Genomic DNA, 20,995 nt, shown 5'->3' with positions numbered 1-20,995 from the left:
TATTTGACTATTTCCACTTTTTTGCTCAGCATGGCCTGAAGATGTTATTTCACTTGGAGGAGGAAACGTACTTGAAATAACTGAAAACCACTTCATTAACTTCTTAAAACTCTGTCCAGGGTTTGGCTGCTCTGTGATACCCCAGTGCAGGCTCTGCTCTCCCCATCACATTGTGCACACCCCACTCAGGTACAACAGTACTTCATCAGCCCATTAATCAGTGATAACACACAAGTGGCCAGGAGTCAATCTGTTTAGTTAATGGGTCCTTTAATTTTTTTGCTATATTAATAAAAAAGTGATCCAATTTATCTCTTTCCTTATGGAGTAACTATTCAGGATTTAAGAAGCAAATACACCATATCCATGAATTGTTTATCAATGCAACCATGATGATGTATATATTTGCACAATCTGAAAAATTGGAATCTTCATCCAAAATGCCGACGCTGGAAGGATGGGAAGCAATTTAGGATAGGAAAAAAAATTCTCTTACCCTCATCTTCTCTGAGTGGGCTGGGAAGACAAATCTACAAAGTCCTTGAGAGGAAAGAGGCTGAGTTGTAACTTCTTCCATGCTCAGTCAGCCAAGACCTCCAGCCCATCCTGCACAGAGGCTCCTCCGAGGGATTCACCAACAGTATTAATGGTCACTTCACATCAGCTCTGAGCACACCAACACTCTCCTGCCTCTTCAGATTAAAACTACTCCAGTTCCAGAGTACAGAGAGGTTTGACATTAAGGCATCCATACAGCTCTGGTGTTTGCTTTCATTTAATAAAGATCAATTTACTCAAATACATGGAATGTTGGCACAAAACTAAAGCTTCTGTGGAACAGCTACCAATCATACACAAATACTCCGTGAGGTCCTCTCGACTTGCATTTCTCTGATAGATACACCACAACATGGCTTCAATAATACAAACTGAATGCTGGATCAAATCTCTAAATAATAAGTAGCAGTTAAAGTAAATGGTTTGCTTTATTTGTAAATTATGTACAGAATACATTTCTTTTTAAATTATGATGGAGCAGGAGAAAGAAAACAGCCATCATTTCCAAACCATGCTGCTTCCTTCACCTGCTGGAGATGACATCTCTCTCTGCACTGGATGCACAAAACCAGTTTGGATTTCCTCAGTTGCTGGGGCATAGGCTGGAGAAACAGAGAACACTGCAGCCAAATTCAGCACTACCAGCTCCTCTACTGTCAGCAAAATACTTCTGCTAAAACTAGTTTTCTCAGGAAAGTTCTCACAATCTTTTGAAAACAAAATCAAGAAAAATATCAAGAAGGCTGTGGGCTAAGAAGGGCTTTACTAACTATCAGATGAGGATAACTAGGAATAATCTGAGATTTGGTCATTCAACTTTTACCTGGTTTACAAAAGCAAGTTTGAGAAGCTAAACTAATTGACCACTTATGCAAGTACCAGAAAATGATGTTTTTCAGTATGTTTGAGGACAATCTGGGCAACCTATCAATCAATAAAAAACCTGTCAAATTGATAAAACTTCTGTAAATGGATATTAATGATTAACATAGTACCGAGTAATCAAGTTAATGGTTAAAAAAAATGAAGGAACTAGATATAAAACTGTTTGGTAACACGGATATTTCAGCAAACAAAGATGCTACTGTATGGTCTATGTTTTGGTGATCAGCCAACAAAGAAAATCCAACCATTTGCACATACTTAGTCCCAAACCACAGTGAGTTATGATTTTCCATGTGAAGGCCCACTTTCAGTATCTTCCTCCTCTTCCTCCTCACAATCCCCTTCATCTGTTTGCTGTTCCAGTTCCTCTTTTGTGATCATTTCAAAGTCGTTTCCATTGCCACTACTGTGCTGGGACCTGTCATCTTCGCGCCTGTCACTGTCAGTGTCTGAATGCCGCTCTCCTCCTGAGCCGTCTGTTCCCGAGTTCCTTGTGCCTTCTGTTTTTCCATCCTCCTCTTCCTTCTTCTCACTGTCTGATTTCTCCTCGCTGTCGTATTTTTGCTGCTTTTTGGATTCTGCTTTTTCCTCTTTCTTTGAGTCTGCTTTTGGTCCTTTGTATTCGTGTGTGTACAGGGGCCTGAAGGAGTCAATGAATCCCACATCTGCTGTAAGGTTTGGCAGGAACCAGAAGTGATGCCTTCCTCCAGTGATGAGCCAGATGATAAGGAAAAGGATGCAGCGAGCTGTGTGAAAACAAGGGAAAGTTTGGATTTTATTACAGACACACACAGTGTACAACCATGCTGTAAGAGATGTTCACTGCTAATGGCCACCCCCAGCCAGGGACTGGGGAATGTTCAGGGGAAGCCCCTCATTCCACAACAGCTCTGTGGAGCAGTTTGTTCTTCCCATGTCTCCACCCCACTAACCACGGATCTTATCTCTGATTTAGCTCTTAACCCCTCTGCCACAGAAAGCTTTAAAATCCTGGTGACACCATTCTCGCCTCTAAGTATGTTTATGTGTGTAGTTCTGGGTTTGTTCCGCATTTTTTTGTTTAAACACAGGCAGTAAACGAATCTGCACTACACAGGAAACACCGACAGGTGACACGAGCCTGAGCTCTCCCTCTTCCCGTGGCACAACTGTGACACCCGCTGGCCGCGGGGAAGCGCACTCGGCCGAACCACGTCCCGGGCAGCGGCACCGCCCAGCCGAGCTCGGGGAGGAGCCGGGCTGTGCTCCGGCCTCTCGGAGCCGCCTGCCGACACTCACCGACGGCGAGGAGCAGGATACTGGCCACAAAGCAGCCGGCGCCCACACTGAGGTAATAAACACCGACGCGCATCTCGGCTGGCCAGAGCGGGAACAGGGTCGCGGCTATAACGGCGATCACTGAGCGGGGAGGGCAGGACAGAGGCACGAGAAGCATCATTAGTTTTTCCTGGTACATGTACAGAGGTTCCAGCTTTACTGCTCATTCTAAGTAGTGCCTTAGACTCAGTTAACATCTATACTATTTTAGATTTTTAAAAAATAAAATTAGCTGGTTTGTCTTATTCTACACAATTACAAATTCTAGGGTCAGAAATGTATCACTCATAACATATTTCATATTTTTACATAACCCACGTTTGCCCACTGGACAACTCACTGGTTAGCTGAAGGCAACAGAAATAAACAACTTGTGTCTACGCTGACTTACCAAGGACAAGTCCCATGGCAAAAGTTTTAAAGTGAACAGGGTCATAGATCCACACGTAGACCTGCAACAGAGATGACGTGGGTTACACTCAGAACAAGCTCTCTGATAAACATCTCGTGTATTCCCTCACCCCAACACTCTCTGCCAGGCTGCAATGCTTGGTGCTGAGCAAAAGGCCTTCTGGTCAGCACCCAGGCAGGGCAAGGGGTCGTGATTCCTAGGAAGGGTGACTGACAGGTGATGTAATCCTGAGGAAAATCAGACAGCAGAACTATGTCTGAAATATCACTGAATCAAGGTTTAGTTGTGTCTTTCTTTATTCATTAATGTTGTTCAGCATGAAGCAAAAAAAATGCAAAAAACCCAAAAAGTTCCCAAGTCCACTAAGTGGAAACAAAAAGTCCTGTGAGCTTTGGAAAGAAAACACTGAGACTGCACACCTGGAACAAAGGAGGCAGGCCCTGTGCTGGCCCTGTACCCTCTGTCCCACAGCACTGGTAGCTCTACATCTACAGCTGCAACTCCCAGAGCCAAATGTTTGTGTGAGAACCGTGGATCCATTTCAATCTCAGCTGCTCAGCCATAAATGAAAAACTTCTTGGTAAAGTGCAGGATTTTCTAACTAGAAAGATCTGTTTGTTTGTTTTTTTTTTCCTTAGCAAACTAAAGAGTTTGTATCCGAGCTTCTAACTATGAAAAGAAGCTGCTGGTTACTAGAAACCTGCAACCCTCATTGCAGATGTGTCAATACCAGCTACCAGAAGGGCACCTGGGAGGCAGCAGTGATTCTGTGTGATGCAATAAATATTTAACATTCTGCTTCCCACAGGGTGCCAAAGTTAACTGTATTCAGGTGCAGCTGCTGCCAGACAGCTGTTCTGGGAGCCCAAGCAAGCTGAAGATGGTGACTGGGCAGAGAGTGTGTGATATCCAGTGTTTGTAAGTGCAAAATAATGAGGGAAAGGGAAAAACCCAGCTCTAATACAAATACACAGGAACTGGCTCTAATAGCTACTACTTAATAAAAAGCTTTTGTGAATTACAGTTATTAAAAAATGTCAGCTCATTAATAAAGAGAGAAGTAACTGATGTTAGGACAAGCAGTAAATCCTGTTGTATTGCAGATACTGTGCTGCAGCCTCATTTGGAATGGGCACTTCATGTAGAGAGAACAGGGAGGACCAGAGCTGGGTGTGATTCCACATGAGATGGGATGAAACAGAGCAAAGCAAGTGTAGGAGAACTGAGAAAGGTAAAAAGGATATAAAGGGGAAACGCATTTTCTGCACAAGTGATTTATTTACAGAATTTGCTGCCATGTATGTTTTATAGCCAAAGGAACACAAGAATCCTGGGGCAGATTCCAGTACAGCCACACACAGCATCAACACAGCACAGTAAAACTTATCCCTTATCCTAAACTTGAGAAGCACAAATGTGACTATGTACATTACAGAGCTGGTGAATAATTAAATTCTTTGTCTTCCAGAACAGCAAAGCACACAGAAGAATTTAAGGCCAAAATTTCAGTGGTAAAGCCAGGATGAGCTTTCAGGAATGCCAAAGGGTTGCCTGTCTGCTCAGATCACAAAGCCAGGCAGGTATTTTTTATTTCCCCTCCTGTGACTGAACAGTGTCCTGGAAGGTTTGTTTGGCTTAGAACAATTCTGGCATGGCAGTGGCTGTGGGGTAAGTTGGGCTGGAGGGACTTCAGGAGTCTTTGTCCCACCCTCCTGTCCCAGGCAGGGTCAGCTCCACCAGCCCCTGAATCCACCCTGAGGACAAACATTTCACCTCATGGCCACCAACACCTCAACTACTGCAAGGAAGTTTCCTTCAGGATTTTTTTTAAGTTACTATCCTCTCCTTACCTGTCTTTAACCTCCTTGACGTATCTGAAAATCTGGTTTCAAGATCAGCCATCACATTGCCATTGATTTTTCTTTCAATGTGTCAAGAAGGAGTTTGCAGAAATCCAGTAAATTACAGTATTGTCTGACAAAGCTGAAAAGCACCTAAAAAATCTTACCTCATTTCCATCCAAGAAAACTTGGTCTTCATGTGGTTCAAGTTTAAATTTCCTCTTAGTTTCCTTTTTCTTGGGTGTTCCTGGTGTGTCATCCTGAGGACAAACATAAATATTTTATTGATATCTAATATATAAAAATTAACATTTCACCTCATGGCCACCAACACCTCAACTACTGCAAGGAAGTTTCCTTCAGGATTTTTTTTAAGTTACTATCCTCTCCTTACCTGTCTTTAACCTCCTTGACGTATCTGAAAATCTGGTTTCAAGATCAGCCATCACATTGCCATTGATTTTTCTTTCAATGTGTCAAGAAGGAGTTTGCAGAAATCCAGTAAATTATTGTCTGATAATAGCATGGTGATACCCAAAGCTGAAAAGCACCTAAAAAATCTTACCTCATTTCCATCCAAGAAAACTTGGTCTTCATGTGGTTCAAGTTTAAATTTCCTCTTCGTTTCCTTTTTCTTGGGTGTTCCTGGTGTGTCATCCTGAGGACAAACATTAATATTTTATTTATATCTAATATATAAAAATTATTATATATTAAGTATATATATATAAATAATTACATATAAAATTACTAAATACAATGTTTTAGTTTTTATATTTAATATTGTACATTATTTTTATGAAATATTTTAATTTAATTTATAGTATCTGTTAATATATTTAAGCTGGTAACTTTTCATAAACTTAAGATCATGTTCCCACTTCTTTGGGTTTTTTTTAAAGTAAAGACACTTTACTTCCTCCTGTTCTTATTTATTATCAACTGGGTACCTCAAAAATCAAGGAAAATTGTAAGTAAAGAGAAATCTCATTTTAGTGACTCATTTTTAGACTAAGACTTCAGGATTACACTGTGGCATCAAATGCCTAGCAGAGCTGGGCTGATACTAACAGGAAGTCTGTACAGGGATCAAGAACAGGAGCAACACTTCACCATCACTGACTTTGTTAGAATTATTTGCTATTTTAGTGCCATATTTACCAAACAGACATCCTGGCAGAATCAGTTTCTGCCCATTTATTATTTGTCCTCCTCAATCTCTTGTAGGATCTTGTGCTTCCTCTTCCCTGTCTCCTGTTTGCTTCTCTTTGCTTACTTCATTGTGAGGGATTAACTTTGTGGTTTTAGTCCTGTGTTTCATTCAAGTTCCTACCCACTGGCTTATATAATCTACTAAATATCTGTTCAATAAATAATGATTATTTAAAAATTAACATACATTTAATATTTAAAATATCTGGGAATAATGTACCTCCCCTATGACAGTGGAATGGAGGAGTTCATTACTTTCATAATCAGCATTTTGCAGTACCTCAGGGGTTGGGTGATCTTACACTGGGCTGGGACTGCAGTGGGATTATCCTGTTTAGAACTCTTCTGTTCACCACTTAGTTTTCTCTGGACAGCCAAACCTTTGTAGACAGACTACAACTCTCACTAGATGTGCCATTATTTCAGTTAGGAATGTCTGAATGGGAGTAACTATGGACCACTATCCTACTAACTCTCACAGATTCAGAGCACTGAATGGAGAAGAAACACCATATTCACTCATCAAGTTTCTCCTGCAGTTTCCCAACATTTTAGAAATTCTGTTCTGCTAATAATAAATAAGTAATAAAGCCAACCAGGAGTGAAAACAAACCCAAACCACATTAAAACCTGTACAGCAGTAGCAGTTTAAACTTGGAAGCTCAAGTGCAAGGAAGCAGGATGCAGGCAGTCATGGAAGCTGGCCCCACATACCAAATGTGACATTCCAAACATTCCTGTTACCAAACACTGCAAAACTGTTTGTTTCACTGGTGCAGCTGCACTGGTTTGGATGTCTGGTCACATGCACATGTGTCACTCTATGGTAACTGATGTACACAGCCTCCCTGCCTGCTGCCACTGCAGAGAAACAGGTTTGGATTAACTCAGCCCACATTAAAAGATGACAAGGTACACAAAGGCCAACTGAAGCCTCTTTTTTGATCCAGATCAAAATAAGACCAATTCAAAATGTAACAACAACAACAACAACAAAAAGCAGCATATTTTAGAGATGAAAACAGGAAAATAAATCAAGACATATTTTAGAATAATCAACTTCTTAGCCAGTGCAGTATTAAAAATCTGTTGATGTATTTGTAACAGGTTTGTCACTTCCCTTACACACAGTACTTACCTTCTTACACTCATCTTTTTCACCATCCTTTTTCTTTTCCTTTTCTTTCTCCTTCTTCGTTTTTTCATCTTTGCCACTTTCCTTCTTGCTCTTTTTCTCCTCTTCTTTCCCACTCTCAGCCTTTCCTTTTTCCTTTTCTTTCTTGGTATCCTTGTCAGGTTTCATTTTCATCACTTTCAACGCTCGATGAAAGAACTGTTTTTTCAGGAGTCTTAAAATGAAATAAGTTAAAATTATTCATTTAAGTGCAGCTGTGAGAACAACATTTACACTCAATTATGTTATCAGACACCATTCTAGATTATCTCTCTAACATAATCACGACCAGCATGACTGAAAGGCAAGGTCACAATCATCTGCTCTATTTACAGCTACACACACCAGACCTACTTATCCCATGTCTTGCCTGTTGCTTTGCTTTTTCTGGTTCATCTGTTCAAAACTGGGTAAAAACTGTACTTTTCTGTGGCAGCATTTTGCAGATATAAATGAACACACAAGATGTAGGATACAGCAACCCACCAGATCCATTTAATTATCTTTCCCATTAATGCAATTCCTGCAATATTTATGTTCAAGTTCATGTCAAAATAAGGAAGTGGACATACAGCTCATCAAGATCACTGGTAAGTGATGCACAATGACCAGAACTGCTCTATTGAAACTGAGGTACCCATGCCAAGTCTGCCCTTCCTGTCAGCTACAAACAGTCCTTATTGCAAGTGCATATATTATCTATTTATGTATGGAGATATAAAAATATAAATATATGGCCAATATAAAAGCAGGGCAGCAGGATGTAGTATTTGGTATTCTTAAGGTTGTCACCAACTAGAAACATTCTTGAAAGGGGCACAGCTGAATTCCCAACAGGAAGAGCAGTAGAGAATCCTGCTCCTCAGACAGCAGGGACAGAGATTTAAGAGCTGTGACCCTACTGACTTCAAATACTGGCAAAATTCAGGAAACTCCTTTGGTTCACCTTGCTGCCCCAAGCAGTGCAGGGAAAGCCTGAGAGTGTTCTGGGAATAAAAATAATGAAACTACATCATTTCCACCCTGAAACACAGCAATATAAATCATTACAATCATTATTTTTGCATACATGCTAAGTTTTAGGATGCACAAAGCCCAAGTTACATTGGTTCCTAAATAACTGTGACATCTGGACAACCACAGCCACTAGTGACACTGAAGAAGTAGCCTGGGCCATACCTGTTGCAGTAATCAACTACAGACTCTCGGGTTGTAAAGAGAGCCTCCTCTCCTTTCTTTGCCTTTGCCCATTTAGAATCCAGGAGGCAATCCACAGCTTTTGAAGCTAGAGAAAAAAAAAAATTAAAAATGCATTCAAATTAACATTATTTTTAATATTTAGTCTACATTCCTTGAACCACAATGACCAGTCTGTTCTGGTGATGTTCTACATCCTTTCAGTCTTTCAAGTCAGATTAGTCACTATTCTGAAATATATTCCTCTTGACATCACACACCTTTAAACCACAGAGTGAAAAGTTTATTGCATTTACTCCAGGCTAGTGAGATTAACTTTATGGCTTCTTAATACCTAGATACATTTTCAAAACCAAATTGTAGGATCAGTACTTATTAGATAAAGTGCTATTAATAAAAATAAAACAGCCTCTCTCACCCTCCAAGTGCAATGTTAGAAGAAAACAGAATTCTCTGGTTAAAAGCAAACTTACCAATAAAATAATCAACCCGGTGGCCCATCATGTTGGTGGATTTTGTTGGACAGTTGAAGCGCAAGTATTTAGCAACAGCCTTCTCCTCCTTGAATGGCTCACCAACTTCCTACAGTGGGAAAAGTCAAAAGTTATTAATACAGTTTTAAACACATAAGCAAATCACCCTTCTGGGCTGGAAAAAAATCAGATATTGCAAAATCTTCATCATTTCACAGCAATATATAAATAACAAATAAAATATAAAGGAAGTAAAAATAGGTCAAGTAATTTTTCCCGAGAACTTTCTGTCTACAGGAAGCAAAAAAAGCAGCAAATCTCAAGTTAGATGAACTGAAGGTAAGGAGAAGAAACTCCTTTAGCAGATCTGTAGAAAGAGGAAACTAAAGGAAAGCCTAAGAGGAAAGCAGCTCATGGGAAGCTGCTTAAGGTACACAGCTGGGATGGAAGCAGTTGTGAAGCTGGGAACAAAGAAAAAGCAGAGTGAGGAATGAGTGTGTATGAAATGACAGCAATGTAGGCACTCAGAACACAGAGCTGCTCAGATTTCATGTGAGAAGGAGAAAACTAAGTTGAAAGGAAACGGAAAGATTTAGCTAGAAAATTTATTTGCCCACTGCACAACTACAGAATGAGACTTTATAGAGTATCCTTGAAGAGATTATTCCAATCTACAGAGTAGAACATCAGGAGGAAAGCACAGCAGGATGAAACCTGAACATCAAAACCAATGTTTTATGAGAAGTCTGCACACATTCACAGAATCTGTGCTTTTACCACCTTGCAGAGAGGTAACAGGACTCTGAGATGTAAAAAGCAGAAGGATGGAGATGGGCATTTTCAGTTATGTAAAATTAAGATCTGATACTTGCAAGCAGAGAATGGAAGAACTTTATAATGTTCCTGCTTCACAAAAATATATCTGAAAGAAACCATAGGTTGGGATATTAAACTGACTTACACTAACTTCCTCAAAATTATTTTCTGTAAATTCTTTTAATCCATAAGGTTTAATTCTCCACCCCCCCTGCTACTTGTGGATCAGTAACACAGAAACACAGGACAGTTTTCCACACTGCAATGCCTTTTCTGTACCTGTTCTTCTTGTGTTGCCTGAAGAAATAGATTATATTAACCACAAATCAGATTTGTCATTTACAGGAATAAAAGTTTCAGAGTCTATTTAAAGACCTAAGTTTCCTAAAGGTCAATAAACATATACAACCTCCACTACTGCTTTTAAGATGTATAATCATAACATCACAAGCAGCATGTTAAATGGAAATGCAAGGTGAAATAGATGTGTTTACACCAGAATAAAAGCTTCAGATGGTAAGAGTTGTTAATTTTCAACAGCTAACTTTCAAAACCAACTGGTTAATGAGTATCCTTCCAGAGGAGATTGTTGCTTTTCCCGTCTGAGGAGAATTTTGAAGAGAATAATACAGACACAAGGTATCCAAATGATCTAAAGGCTCCATAGTCCCGAGTTCTGAGACTTTTTAAAAAAAAGTCTAAATCCTCCATATGAAAGCAGAAATATGCTCACTCACCAGGTAGTTTCAAAAACATGCCCAAATTAGGCCAGATAACCCTAACAGTCCTCGAATGGATATTACCTCCTGCTGCACGTTCAATCCTTTTTTTATTTTTAAATTTTAAAAATCTGTATTGAACATCAGATAAGAAAACTATTCCCTGACAGTGCATGTATGCACATAACTTATGTTCTGTGGTTTCAGGTCCTCTTACATGGTACAGTTGTACCAGTGACTGTAAATCACACCAAGGCACCAAACTTGGTACCAGAGTAACTGAACAGCAACAAAAGGGGCTCCAATGACTGAAATAAAACAAGTGTCTGTGTCCCATCATTGCCACTGGGACAAGGCACCTGCAGACTGGGGACTGCAGGCAGCAACTGTGTGTGGAACACTGCTTTTCTACTAATTCCTGTCAGCAAATGAAATTTGGAACAATTCACAGGGCAAGTGTTCTTAACAGGATGGGCAGTAAAACAGACAGAGAAACTGCAGATATTCTCATCAGTGTTAATTCCTCTGCTAAGGTGGTTTTTCTCCTTCTTCCTAAAATATTTATGATTCTGCTGGGTCATGTGATGCACTACACAGGCAGGGGCTGGCACCAGGAGATTTTTTTATTGCTCCTTTCTCTCTATTGCTTTGTCTGTGAGGGATAGTTTCATAACAGCCCAAACAAAAAAAGCTTCCCAGTGAGACAGACTGCCACAGTTTAACTGAGCTCATTCTGAGAAAGTGTCCCCTGCAATTTAATCCCCATTTTTCATCCTATTTTCATCCCTTTGTTTGCAGAGCCAGGCTTCTGTTAAAATGTGAAAATAAATGACTGACAGAAAATAACATATTCTATCAATAAATGAAATCAACCAAAGCAATGGTGAGTTCATTACCCTAGACACAACTTTTAAAAGTTGCAGTTCAACCAAATTTTGTGTTCAGTTTTAACAATAGCCCACGTTGTCACTAGACAGCATGTAAAATTTTGAGATTTTATAATCCCTGGTGACTTACAAACTCTGGCCATTAAAAATAAAATCAAACCAAATTTCTTACTTGTCTGGACAGACCTTCACCTACTGACAGAAACAGCAGTGCTCAGCCTAGTGACTTGCTAGAAATGCAAATACATTTAAATATTTTAGGAATAATTCTCAATCATAGTTCTGCCCTATATGAATTCATAAAAGGACAATCAAACCCAGGGACCTTCCAGACTCGCTGAAGTGAAGGGAAAGTCCTGATCTAACTTACCATTATCTCCCAAATCAAAGTACAGCACAGTCCCTGCTGGGCTTCAATGCATGGATGCAGTTCCCAGTTAATTCAACCCCCAGCTGGGACTGCAGCACCAGAGGCCTGAACACAGCAAAATCACATCTGAACTGAGCCACTGAATTCTCCCCCTCGGCTCTAGCCAAGCATGACTTATTCAGGTTTTCCTACCCTGCAACACTCAGTGGACGACAAAAGGGCAGAGCACATTTCTGGTTTGAAAACTGCTCTCATTTTATTCCCTCTTTGCATCACAGTTGCAAGAAGACAAGCATGACCAAGACAGGCCAACTTCCTTCCACAACCTAGTAACATAAACAGGGTTCTGGAAAATCAGAGGAGTAAATGATGAGGGTCACTAGCAAGACAAGTTATTCCATGTGCAGCCACATCATTACAAGGATTTATGTTCCTCTGTTTCAAAAGGGTCATCAAAATTCTTTTATTTCAATGAAACAATACCTAGTTGATTTCTTGGCTCTTAGGTTTGCAGAACACCATCCCTCAAAAGCAGGCTGCTGAAGCCTAATAGTTGATACAGTTTTCAGAAAAGGAAAAGAAGAAATTTAAGCACATTCATCATGTGGTGCCTGCTTTTCAAGCTGAGAGGCTACATCAAGAATGACACAGTGTCAGCCCAGGTTCCATTCCACACACCTCATTACAAAGACTTTACAACTACACCAGCCTACTCTTCTCTGAAAGTGCTGAGCACCTCACAGCTTGGGCTGAACTGCAGGATTGTGTTTTTCCCTTCCCTGTTGACTGTCAGGATCTCAGAGTGGATGCTCTGTGGCAGGGTACTGGGTGATGCTGAGATATTTGTACTTTGCCTGAAATAAACCAACGTGCCACAGACCAAGAAAAAGCACGGAAATTGGCATGGCTGGAGTAGGTGGGGGGAAACAAACACACCACGGTGTCAGGGCTTGCTCTTAGGACATCCCAGTTTTCTTCAGTGACTAACAAACACAAACTTGCCCCTGCACTGATGACCAGTACAAGGACTGCCCCAGGTCTCCTAAAAGGAACTGTGGCAGAGCCATGTGGAGAAACCAGTTCTTCTGGATTATGTGCTGGCCACAAAACATTAACTTTTCTTTACAGAAAAAGATTAGCAGATGTTTTGCAGTCCAGTACATATCCTATGAAAACAAAAGTATCTGTTTTCTTCCCTCTTGTTTTTTAACCTGCTAAGTTTTTTGAGCAAAACATACAGAACTGTGTAAACATACAGAGTTCTAAAACAGATCCAAGGAGCAATGTGCAGTATTTTGAACAGTATTTTGAGGCCAAAACACACCAGCTTCAGTCCCCTTCCAACGCCAGGCCAGCTGCTCTGACTTTTTCCCTTCCCACCTCCAAAAACGTAACTCAAGATTTCCAAAGTACTGATTCTTGTTTTAATGACAACTCAGGCTGCTACTTTTCATTCCCATTTTTCAACTTTTTTTTGCCCCCTTGATCTTTGTTTCTTCCTCCTCTATCAGATGATACCACTCAGCTTTCACAGACATAATTTAACCAGTCTCCTTTGTTATCATCCCACTCATCTTTACTAGAATTTATGAAGAAAATAAAGCCAAATGGCCAAGCTGGAGTAAAATATGTGTTACTGGAAAAGCATTGCATTGTCCTTTCTGCAGATCCTTTTCAGAGTCATTCACACAAAACTGCAGCACAGGAGCAGCAATGCAGCTCTGCAGCTGTGCATCTTCCTTCCAGCAGAACCCAAATCACAACAGGACCCAGCTGTAGGCCACAAGAGTTAATGATTAGTAGATGTCCTTCATCAGGAGAATCTCAGCACTTGAATCAAAGAAAAACAGTCAACAAGGAAAGTACCTGTCATTAATGGCACTGATGCCACCTCAGCCATCAATCTGCAGTGAGACACTGACCCCAGCCTGCCCAGAGCTGTTTTCTCTCTTTTCAGGAGCAGTGTTTGTGTGCATTAACATTTCTGGAGTGCAGACATAGCAACAAGGTGCGATGCCAGGCGCTGTTAATCCCAAGGCAAAGATCAGCCCAAAACCCGACACGGGCAGACTAAAACTGTGCACGTGGAATGCAGCCAAGGAAATGAAAACTTAATGCCTATTTAACAGTCAAACTGCAGAGCTGCCAGCACAGTGCCACGTGTTACCCGGCCCAAAGGAAACAACACTGAATGTTTTGTGGTTAAGTGAATATTTCAGGACACTTATGGAAAAAAATATAGTTCCAAGACATGAAGTAGCTTTGATCAGGTTGCTGGAGTAACAGGCATTCAAAGGCATCTCCCATCTTTTGAGATGTATTTTGTCTAAAATAAAAATATTAAACTAGCCATTAGACAACATATGTTGTTTTTCTGCCAGTAAGTCCTTTACACACAGCAAGCATTCTTGGTTTCAGACATTTGAATCATGTGGGAGCCACTGGGTAAGCAATCTGCATCCCACAGACCAGCCTCCCTTCACTACTGCATGTCTGCATTAATCTGTGTTGATTACAGTTCAGTTGCCATCAGGAATGACACTTGCAGAAATTTACCTCTGAAATATCTTTGTTCAAACTTCTGAAGTTAAAATTTTTGCAACTTTTGTAACTTTCAGAGGAAGAGTCTAAGCTATGCAACACACATTGGGCAATGTGTCCTTTGATGAAAGTGCATTCCATGAAACACATCCTTCCTGTGACTGCTTCGAGGGGAAACGTGGAGCAGCCTAGACAGAACTTTGAACTATTTCTGAGCCTTTTTTCATGTCTGGCTATCTGACATATCTACCATGATTCTAAACTTGATGGCAAGCATAAAATCCTACCAAAATTCATTCCCAACCCAGGTTCTGAGCCCATGGTTTTTCTAACTGAACTCCATTACATCAGCCTCATTCACAGCTAAAACACCAGCTTTTCCCAAGAACCTCACTCCTGTCAAAAAATCCAGGATATTCAGATGTCACACATGCATACAGTACAATAAATAATCTCTTCAGGGGGGTAACATCACCTTAAATTAAGTACACACTGCTAAAACACTCGAAGCACCTACGAATAAAAATCCCACACTTGATTTTAAAAGAAGACACTTGCAGCATGAGCCTGAAAAACGTGATAATCATACTGCAAATATGCCAGTAAAGTTCAAAAAGCTTAAGAAAAATGAAATCCAAAAGTCACTACCAAGAAAAATATGAGTTGTTTTATTCACTGACCAATTAAGAACACCCCCTGGGCATTCACCAGTATTCTTTGTCCACTGTCCTGTCTTCCATTGTTGTTGACCTACACTAGGAACCTGTGACAAGACACATTTATTTGCATAATTATATCACAAATTTAGGCCTCGACCTTAAGTTTTAAAAGCCAGACATCGATTTAATTACTAACAATCTGGGAAATACTTTTACTGCCAACAGGCTGGAAGTTAAGTATGTGCTTAACTGCCTGCAAGACCACAGCCTTGGGTGTTGTACAAACATTAAATTATGTTTAAGTTTGGTTTGATGGGTGCTTTAGTGAGCTGTTGTCATCTAGGAAAGGGATAGCCTATAAAAATCGTAAAAGAGGAATAATTCTGTGATGTTTTGCAATAATCCATTGAATGCTGTGATGGATAGGGCTCGTCCAACAAGATTTTGATTAACGACTCCTTGCACTTCTCCCCCTGCCTCGCTAATTGGAATTAAAGGGAAAAAAGGAACCTTTACAGGTACAGGCAGATCTCCATCTTCCTGGGGGAAGGGAAGGCTGAGAAAGGAGAGAGGGCAGCCAAGCAGAAGGGTGACATATGAAGCTTGCACTGCTGAATGGCTCTGTGATCTCTCCCGTGAATATTATCTGCTCTTACAGCAGAGCAATAAACCCCAAACAAACACTATTTAGGCCGAGTGTTGATAACACATAACAGTACCGAGTGTTATGGTCACTGATACTGTAAGTATGCCCAAAACATACATTAAAAACTCTGAAAACTCCTTGTAAAAATTACACCTCGACATTCCAGGCTCCCAGGTAAGTGAAAACACCAAAGCAGCCCTCCGTTTGCCTCTCAGTGCCACCACACAATTATCACCACATTTTAACACGATGTCAAAGCTGATTAGGTCTATTTACAGGCGTGCCTGTTTGTTTATGTTTTCCGGACACAAATTTCCTTTCCTTCCCGCATCATTTCCTGCTCGGGGCACGTTTGCTTTTAAGATGCTTTTCCCATCTGTCCCACGTCTGCTGGGCCGGACACGCTGGGTGAAGGCGCAGCTCCCGGGTGTTTTGGTGTCACCCGCACTAAGCCATTGTTCGGCACTGATAACGGGGGAGATTCTGAGCATAACACAGCGATTGTAAACTGGGAACAGCTCCAAATGTCGTTTTTTGGTCACGGAGAGACGAAGAACTTCTGAGGGCGCAGAGCCCACGGGGATGAAGCGGGGGCGCCTCTGATGTGCCGGGGGCCCCGCTGGCCGCCCCTCAGCGCTCCTACTTCAGCTCCACCATCCTGTTTGCACAGCCTTTACCAATCTGCTAGAAAATTCCGAGGAGAACCTGCCAGCCCGCGCTCCGGCCCCGGCCTGAGGGGCTCCCGGTGCCCCGAGACCGGGGCGCTCTCACCGCGGGCCGCCCGCAGCCGCCACCTCGCAGCAGCGTCGGGCGGGGAGGCCGCGGGGGAAGCCGCTCTGAGCACGGAGAGGGGGAGCCACAGGGCGGGGAGGGAGAGACAGAGAAGAGAGGGAGTCTCGGGTACCTGGACGCGCTTCCTGTGCCGCCGCCGCTCCGCCATGTTGTCCCCGTCCGCTCCGCCGGTGACGCGCGCGGGGGGGGCGGCGGCCTCGCGAGAGGCGGCGGGAGCGAGCGGAGGGGCGGGGAGGGGGCGCGCCCGCAGCGCCTCCGCCCAGCGCCGCCCCTCAGCGACCGCCGCGGTCCCACACCGAGCCGTCTCGGTTCCCCTCTGTTCCCGCAACGCTTCATCGCGCCCCGGTCACTCATAGTGTCCCCTCCGCTCCTCAGCGACCGCCGCGGTCCCTCGCCGAGCCGTCGTGGTTCCCCTCTGTTCCCGCAACGCTTCATCGCGCCCCGGTCACTCATAGTGTCCCCTCCGCCCCTCAGCGACCCGTCTTGGTTCCCGTCTGTCCCCTCAAAGCTACATCGCACCCCGGTCCCTCAGCGCCTTGTCCCGCCTCAGCGCCTCGGTCCATGACCGCCCCGCAGCGCCCTGACTCGGTCCCTCAGTCCCCTCCATCCCGCCTCGGTCCCTCATTCTCTTCATGCCGCCTCAGCGCCTCCCCCAGCCTTAATCCCACCTCAGCCCCCCACCATCTCCTTCAGCCCCCCACCATCTCCCTCAGCCCCTCACCATCTCCCTCAGCTCCACCACCTCCCTCAGCCCTAATCCCACCTCAGCCCCGCCACCATCTCCCTCAGCCCCTCATCATCTCCCTCAGCCCCACCACCATCTCCCTCAGCTCCACCACCTCCCTCAGCCCGCCCCAGCCCCTCAGCCCTCGCCACCTTGCCTCGGTTCCTCAGCCCCTCACCGACCCCCCACTCAGTGCCCTCCCTTCACAGAATCAGGATTCTTAGAGCCAGAGGGGACTCTGGAGATCATCCAGTCCAGCTCCCCTGCCAAGGCACGGTCACCCAGAGCAGGTGACACAGGAACGCGTCCAGGTGAGTGTGGAATGTCTCTATAGAGCGAGACTCCACAAGCTGCCTGGACAGCCTGCTCGAGTGCTCTACCACCTTCAACGTCAAGAAATTAATCTTCGTGTTGAGGTGGAACTTGTGTTTTGCTCTATGGCCATTGCTCCTTGTCCCGTCACAGGGCACCACTGAGAGCCCCTCAGCCCCTCTCCCCCCTCAGCCCTTAACCTTGCTCCAGCTCTGGCTGTTAAAGTTTGAGTTCTGACACACTGAAACAGGGTGTAAGACCTTAAAGATGCTCAATCCAGCGCCTTTGTTAACTTGTACTTATTCAAACAAATTCATTACTCAGACTCCATATACTTGCAGAATTACATTCAGAAAGAAACCTATATAAAGCAGAAGGGCCTTTTGCCAGAGGTTGTCCCACATACTTGTGCTATGAGGTCACTGGAGTTAGCAAAGCGTATAATCATTTATCCTGGCTCTGTGTTTCCAAACCACACCCTGGCACTTTGGGATGAAAAAGTATGTGCAGTGTGCATTGTCTTGTCCAGTCCCCTCAAATCTTGTTGCCCCTTTCTGTCCCTATGATTTGGAACTCTCACATTGAAAACTGGGCAACTAAGAACCTAAAAACGCTTCCAGCAGCATGTTTGCCCCTCAGTTTCAGTGCCAGGTTTTGTGCTTTTTCTGGTACAACATCTTTTTCTGTTGAATGTTTTCCTTTTGCTGTTGCTGGGCAGAAAATCTATAAAAGTTACAAATTAAGCTGACTGACTGCAGAGTAAGTGAACTAGAAAAGTGTAATTCAAAAGATGAACTTCTAGGTAGAGGGAATTGAAGTTTTTATGGTTACAATAAAACAATGCCTCGTAAAAAGCAGGCAGACTGCATTTATTAAAAAATACATGCTTTAAGTTGGCAATAATTTTAGCAGTGATTTCATGTGCTTGACTTACAGTAACATAAAAGCACATCTGACATGGAGGCTTTTTTGCAGAGGAAGTTTCAGCCATCTGTAACTTACTGATGCCAATAATACACCATGGCTGCAGAAAGGGCTTTGGCAGGGTGCAGCTCTGACCCCTCTGCTCTCCCTGCACAGGCACAAGCGGAGCCTCAGCTGTGGAACATTCCCTGCTCCATGGGAGATGCATCCCTCTGGCCTCCTCCTGAAGGGTGCAATCACCTGATGGGTCATCATCCCTCATACTTCTACTTTCGGGCTCTTTTAAGGTTTCAGGTCTTACTCCTCTATGCTCTTTTCCAATCTATTGCTGATTCACAAACCCACCTTTAATGCTCAGCTCTTCATGTTGCAGGTTTTTATTTTTTTGGCATGGTATGTTATCTGCAGTACACCAAGCTACTTGCTGCCAGAAAAGCACCTTGGATATCTGATTGATGTATCTTTTTTTTTTTTCTTTCTACAGAAATTTCAATTCATCCTTGTGAAACACTAAATTACAGGGGCTCTTCCCAGGAGAAGCACAGGGAGCAAACCCATCACTTCAAGCAGATCTCTAAGAAAGGACTGAGGGATGGAAAATGGGCAAGGGAATGTGTAAGGCTGTGGATGGTGAATTCCTACCACTCTGGGGTACAGAGCAGATCATGACTGAGTTGCACATGGAACAAGTTTATTCTCAGTTGTAAAAATGGCAGAGCAGGAGAGAAGCAAGTGGCTGAATTCCAAGAAAGCCATGGAGTGGAAGTGAAGGTTCAAACAGCCTGTGTTTAAGGTTAGTGTCTGTAGCTGTGGGGCAGGCTGCAAAAAGAAGCATTGCAGAACCAGGCAGTGAAGACACAGCCCATGAAAGGCCAACTGCCATTGTGATGCTTGTAGATTCAGAATTACTGTTGAGAAGGATGTTGCATACAAGTGCAGTGGTTTCCTCTTTCAACTGAAGCCAAACCAACAGCATTTCATTAACTCCTTTTCCCTCTGCTTTACCCCAGCTGTGTGATCTAATACAGCAGTATGGATGCTTGGCTCAAAAACCAGCTGGATACATTGATGGAATGAAAATACTTAATGAGCTACCATTAAATACAGACATCACCTCTGTTTGTCTGGGAGATAGGACCCTGGAAATAAAGGAATTGTCCTGAATTCATTATTGCTTTGTTCCTGTGCTCCGATTTAAGTATCTTCTCTTGGCCCCTGGGACAGGACACAGAGTTAGGTGGTGTTTTATTCTTTGTGGTACATATTTTCTTACACCCTTATATTCACTTACTTCTGTCAATTTTTTTTGGCCTTTGTGCTATATCTGATTGCTTTGGGTTCAGTCATCCTGGATCCAGAAAATGATGTGGGGTTGCCCCAGCTACAGCTACACCAGAAAGACAAGGCCATGTGCTGGCAATGGAATTACTGGCAAGCATGTCACTGATTACAGGGCCTTCTGCAAAACAGACTGGAGAGGTGTTCAAAGCCAAAGCAAGTGTCAGTTCTGAACAAACAAACTTGCAAGGAGCTTCTCCTCTGGAGACACAGATAATCTTTAAGGATTTGGGGGAGGGAGGGGAGAAGGAAGGAAGGAAGGAAGGAAGGAAGGAAGGAAGGAAGGAAGGAAGGAAGGAAGGAAGGAAGGAAGGAAGGAAGGAAGGAAGGAAGGAAGGAAGGAAGGAAGGAAGGAAGGAAGGAAGGAAGGAAGGAAGGAAGGAAGGAAGGAAGGAAGGAAGGAAGGAAGGAAGGAAGGAAGGAAGGAAGGAAGGAAGGAAGGAAGGAAGGAAGGAAGGAAGGAAGGAAGGAAGGAAGGAAGGAAGGAAGGAAGGAAGGAAGGAAGGAAATTCCCTATCAACCCGTTGGGAGCCATTTCCTTCAATATCTACAGATGGTAGCATGCTGCAGGCTCTGGAGTGACCTCCCTTTTCATCCAGTCAGCTTCAACACTGAATGGGCTCAGAATATAAAGAATATGGGTCTTGCACTGCACAGCATCACATACTGTCAAGGAAGGTTCAGATAAAATCCACCCACAAATATGTGAGTCATAACTCAGAAACATATTCCAATGTAGACATACCCTGAGTCACTTCCATCTCAAAAGCTTATAAATATTTAGTTAGCCACTTAGTTTTTAATTTAGTAGAACAACAAAGGTTTATTAGACAAATCACCATAATTAGCTTTCACTAAGGAAGTTCCTAAATACTTCTACTCTTGCAAGTTCTTTTTCATTTCTATACAACACAGAATTATTAGGTACATATAACTGACAAAAATTCCAATTGAACTAAAAACTAATTTCTTTGGTTCTTCTGCATCTATTTCTAATATCAGCTTTGCTCACTGTAAAAATAAAATTTTATCTAAGCAGTAACTGGTGAGTTACTGGATACATCTCTCCTGATATGGGCTGGCACATCAGCTCTTTATAAAGACCACTGTCAATCAGACCATGCTGGAGTCAGTGAGGATGTACATGGACACATAAATGAAAAATACATCAATATATTTTCTGGAAGAACCAGCTGAG

The 20,995-nt window shown here is 42.8% G+C and overlaps 1 protein-coding gene across 1 annotated transcript; it reads right to left on the bottom strand.

The window, feature by feature from the left end:
* Positions 1-253: 253 nt before the first annotated feature.
* On the bottom strand, positions 254-16,759 carry SEC62 (SEC62 homolog, preprotein translocation factor). Its single transcript, XM_039713604.1, has 8 exons — positions 16,612-16,759; positions 9,070-9,178; positions 8,579-8,684; positions 7,364-7,574; positions 5,579-5,671; positions 3,152-3,212; positions 2,722-2,841; positions 254-2,189 (listed from the first exon to the last, which is right to left on the bottom strand). Exons 1-8 carry the CDS (start codon positions 16,645-16,647, stop codon positions 1,723-1,725), a joined length of 1,203 nt encoding a protein of 400 aa, XP_039569538.1. The 5' UTR covers positions 16,648-16,759; the 3' UTR covers positions 254-1,722.
* Positions 16,760-20,995: the final 4,236 nt, after the last annotated feature.

The sequence above is a fragment of the Passer montanus genome, unplaced genomic scaffold, assembly GCF_014805655.1.
Source record: "Passer montanus isolate IOZ18808 unplaced genomic scaffold, ASM1480565v1 scaffold29, whole genome shotgun sequence".
Taxonomy (NCBI): Eukaryota; Metazoa; Chordata; class Aves; order Passeriformes; family Passeridae; genus Passer; species Passer montanus.
Note: the sequence above shows the minus strand (reverse complement) of the source record. Positions and strands in the feature narration are given on the sequence as shown.

Bases quoted from the DNA above. Each gene is read 5' to 3' on its own strand.
- SEC62 (XM_039713604.1), bottom strand. From the start codon at position 16,647: ATGGCGGAGCGGCGGCGGCACAGGAAGCGCGTCCAG. The intron at 7,575-8,578 runs GTATGGCCCAGG...TTTCATTTTAAG, and splicing joins GTAGTTGATTACTGCAACAG to ACTCCTGAAAAAACAGTTCT. The intron at 2,842-3,151 runs GTAAGTCAGCGT...CTCCCCGCTCAG, and splicing joins TGCCATGGGACTTGTCCTTG to TGATCGCCGTTATAGCCGCG.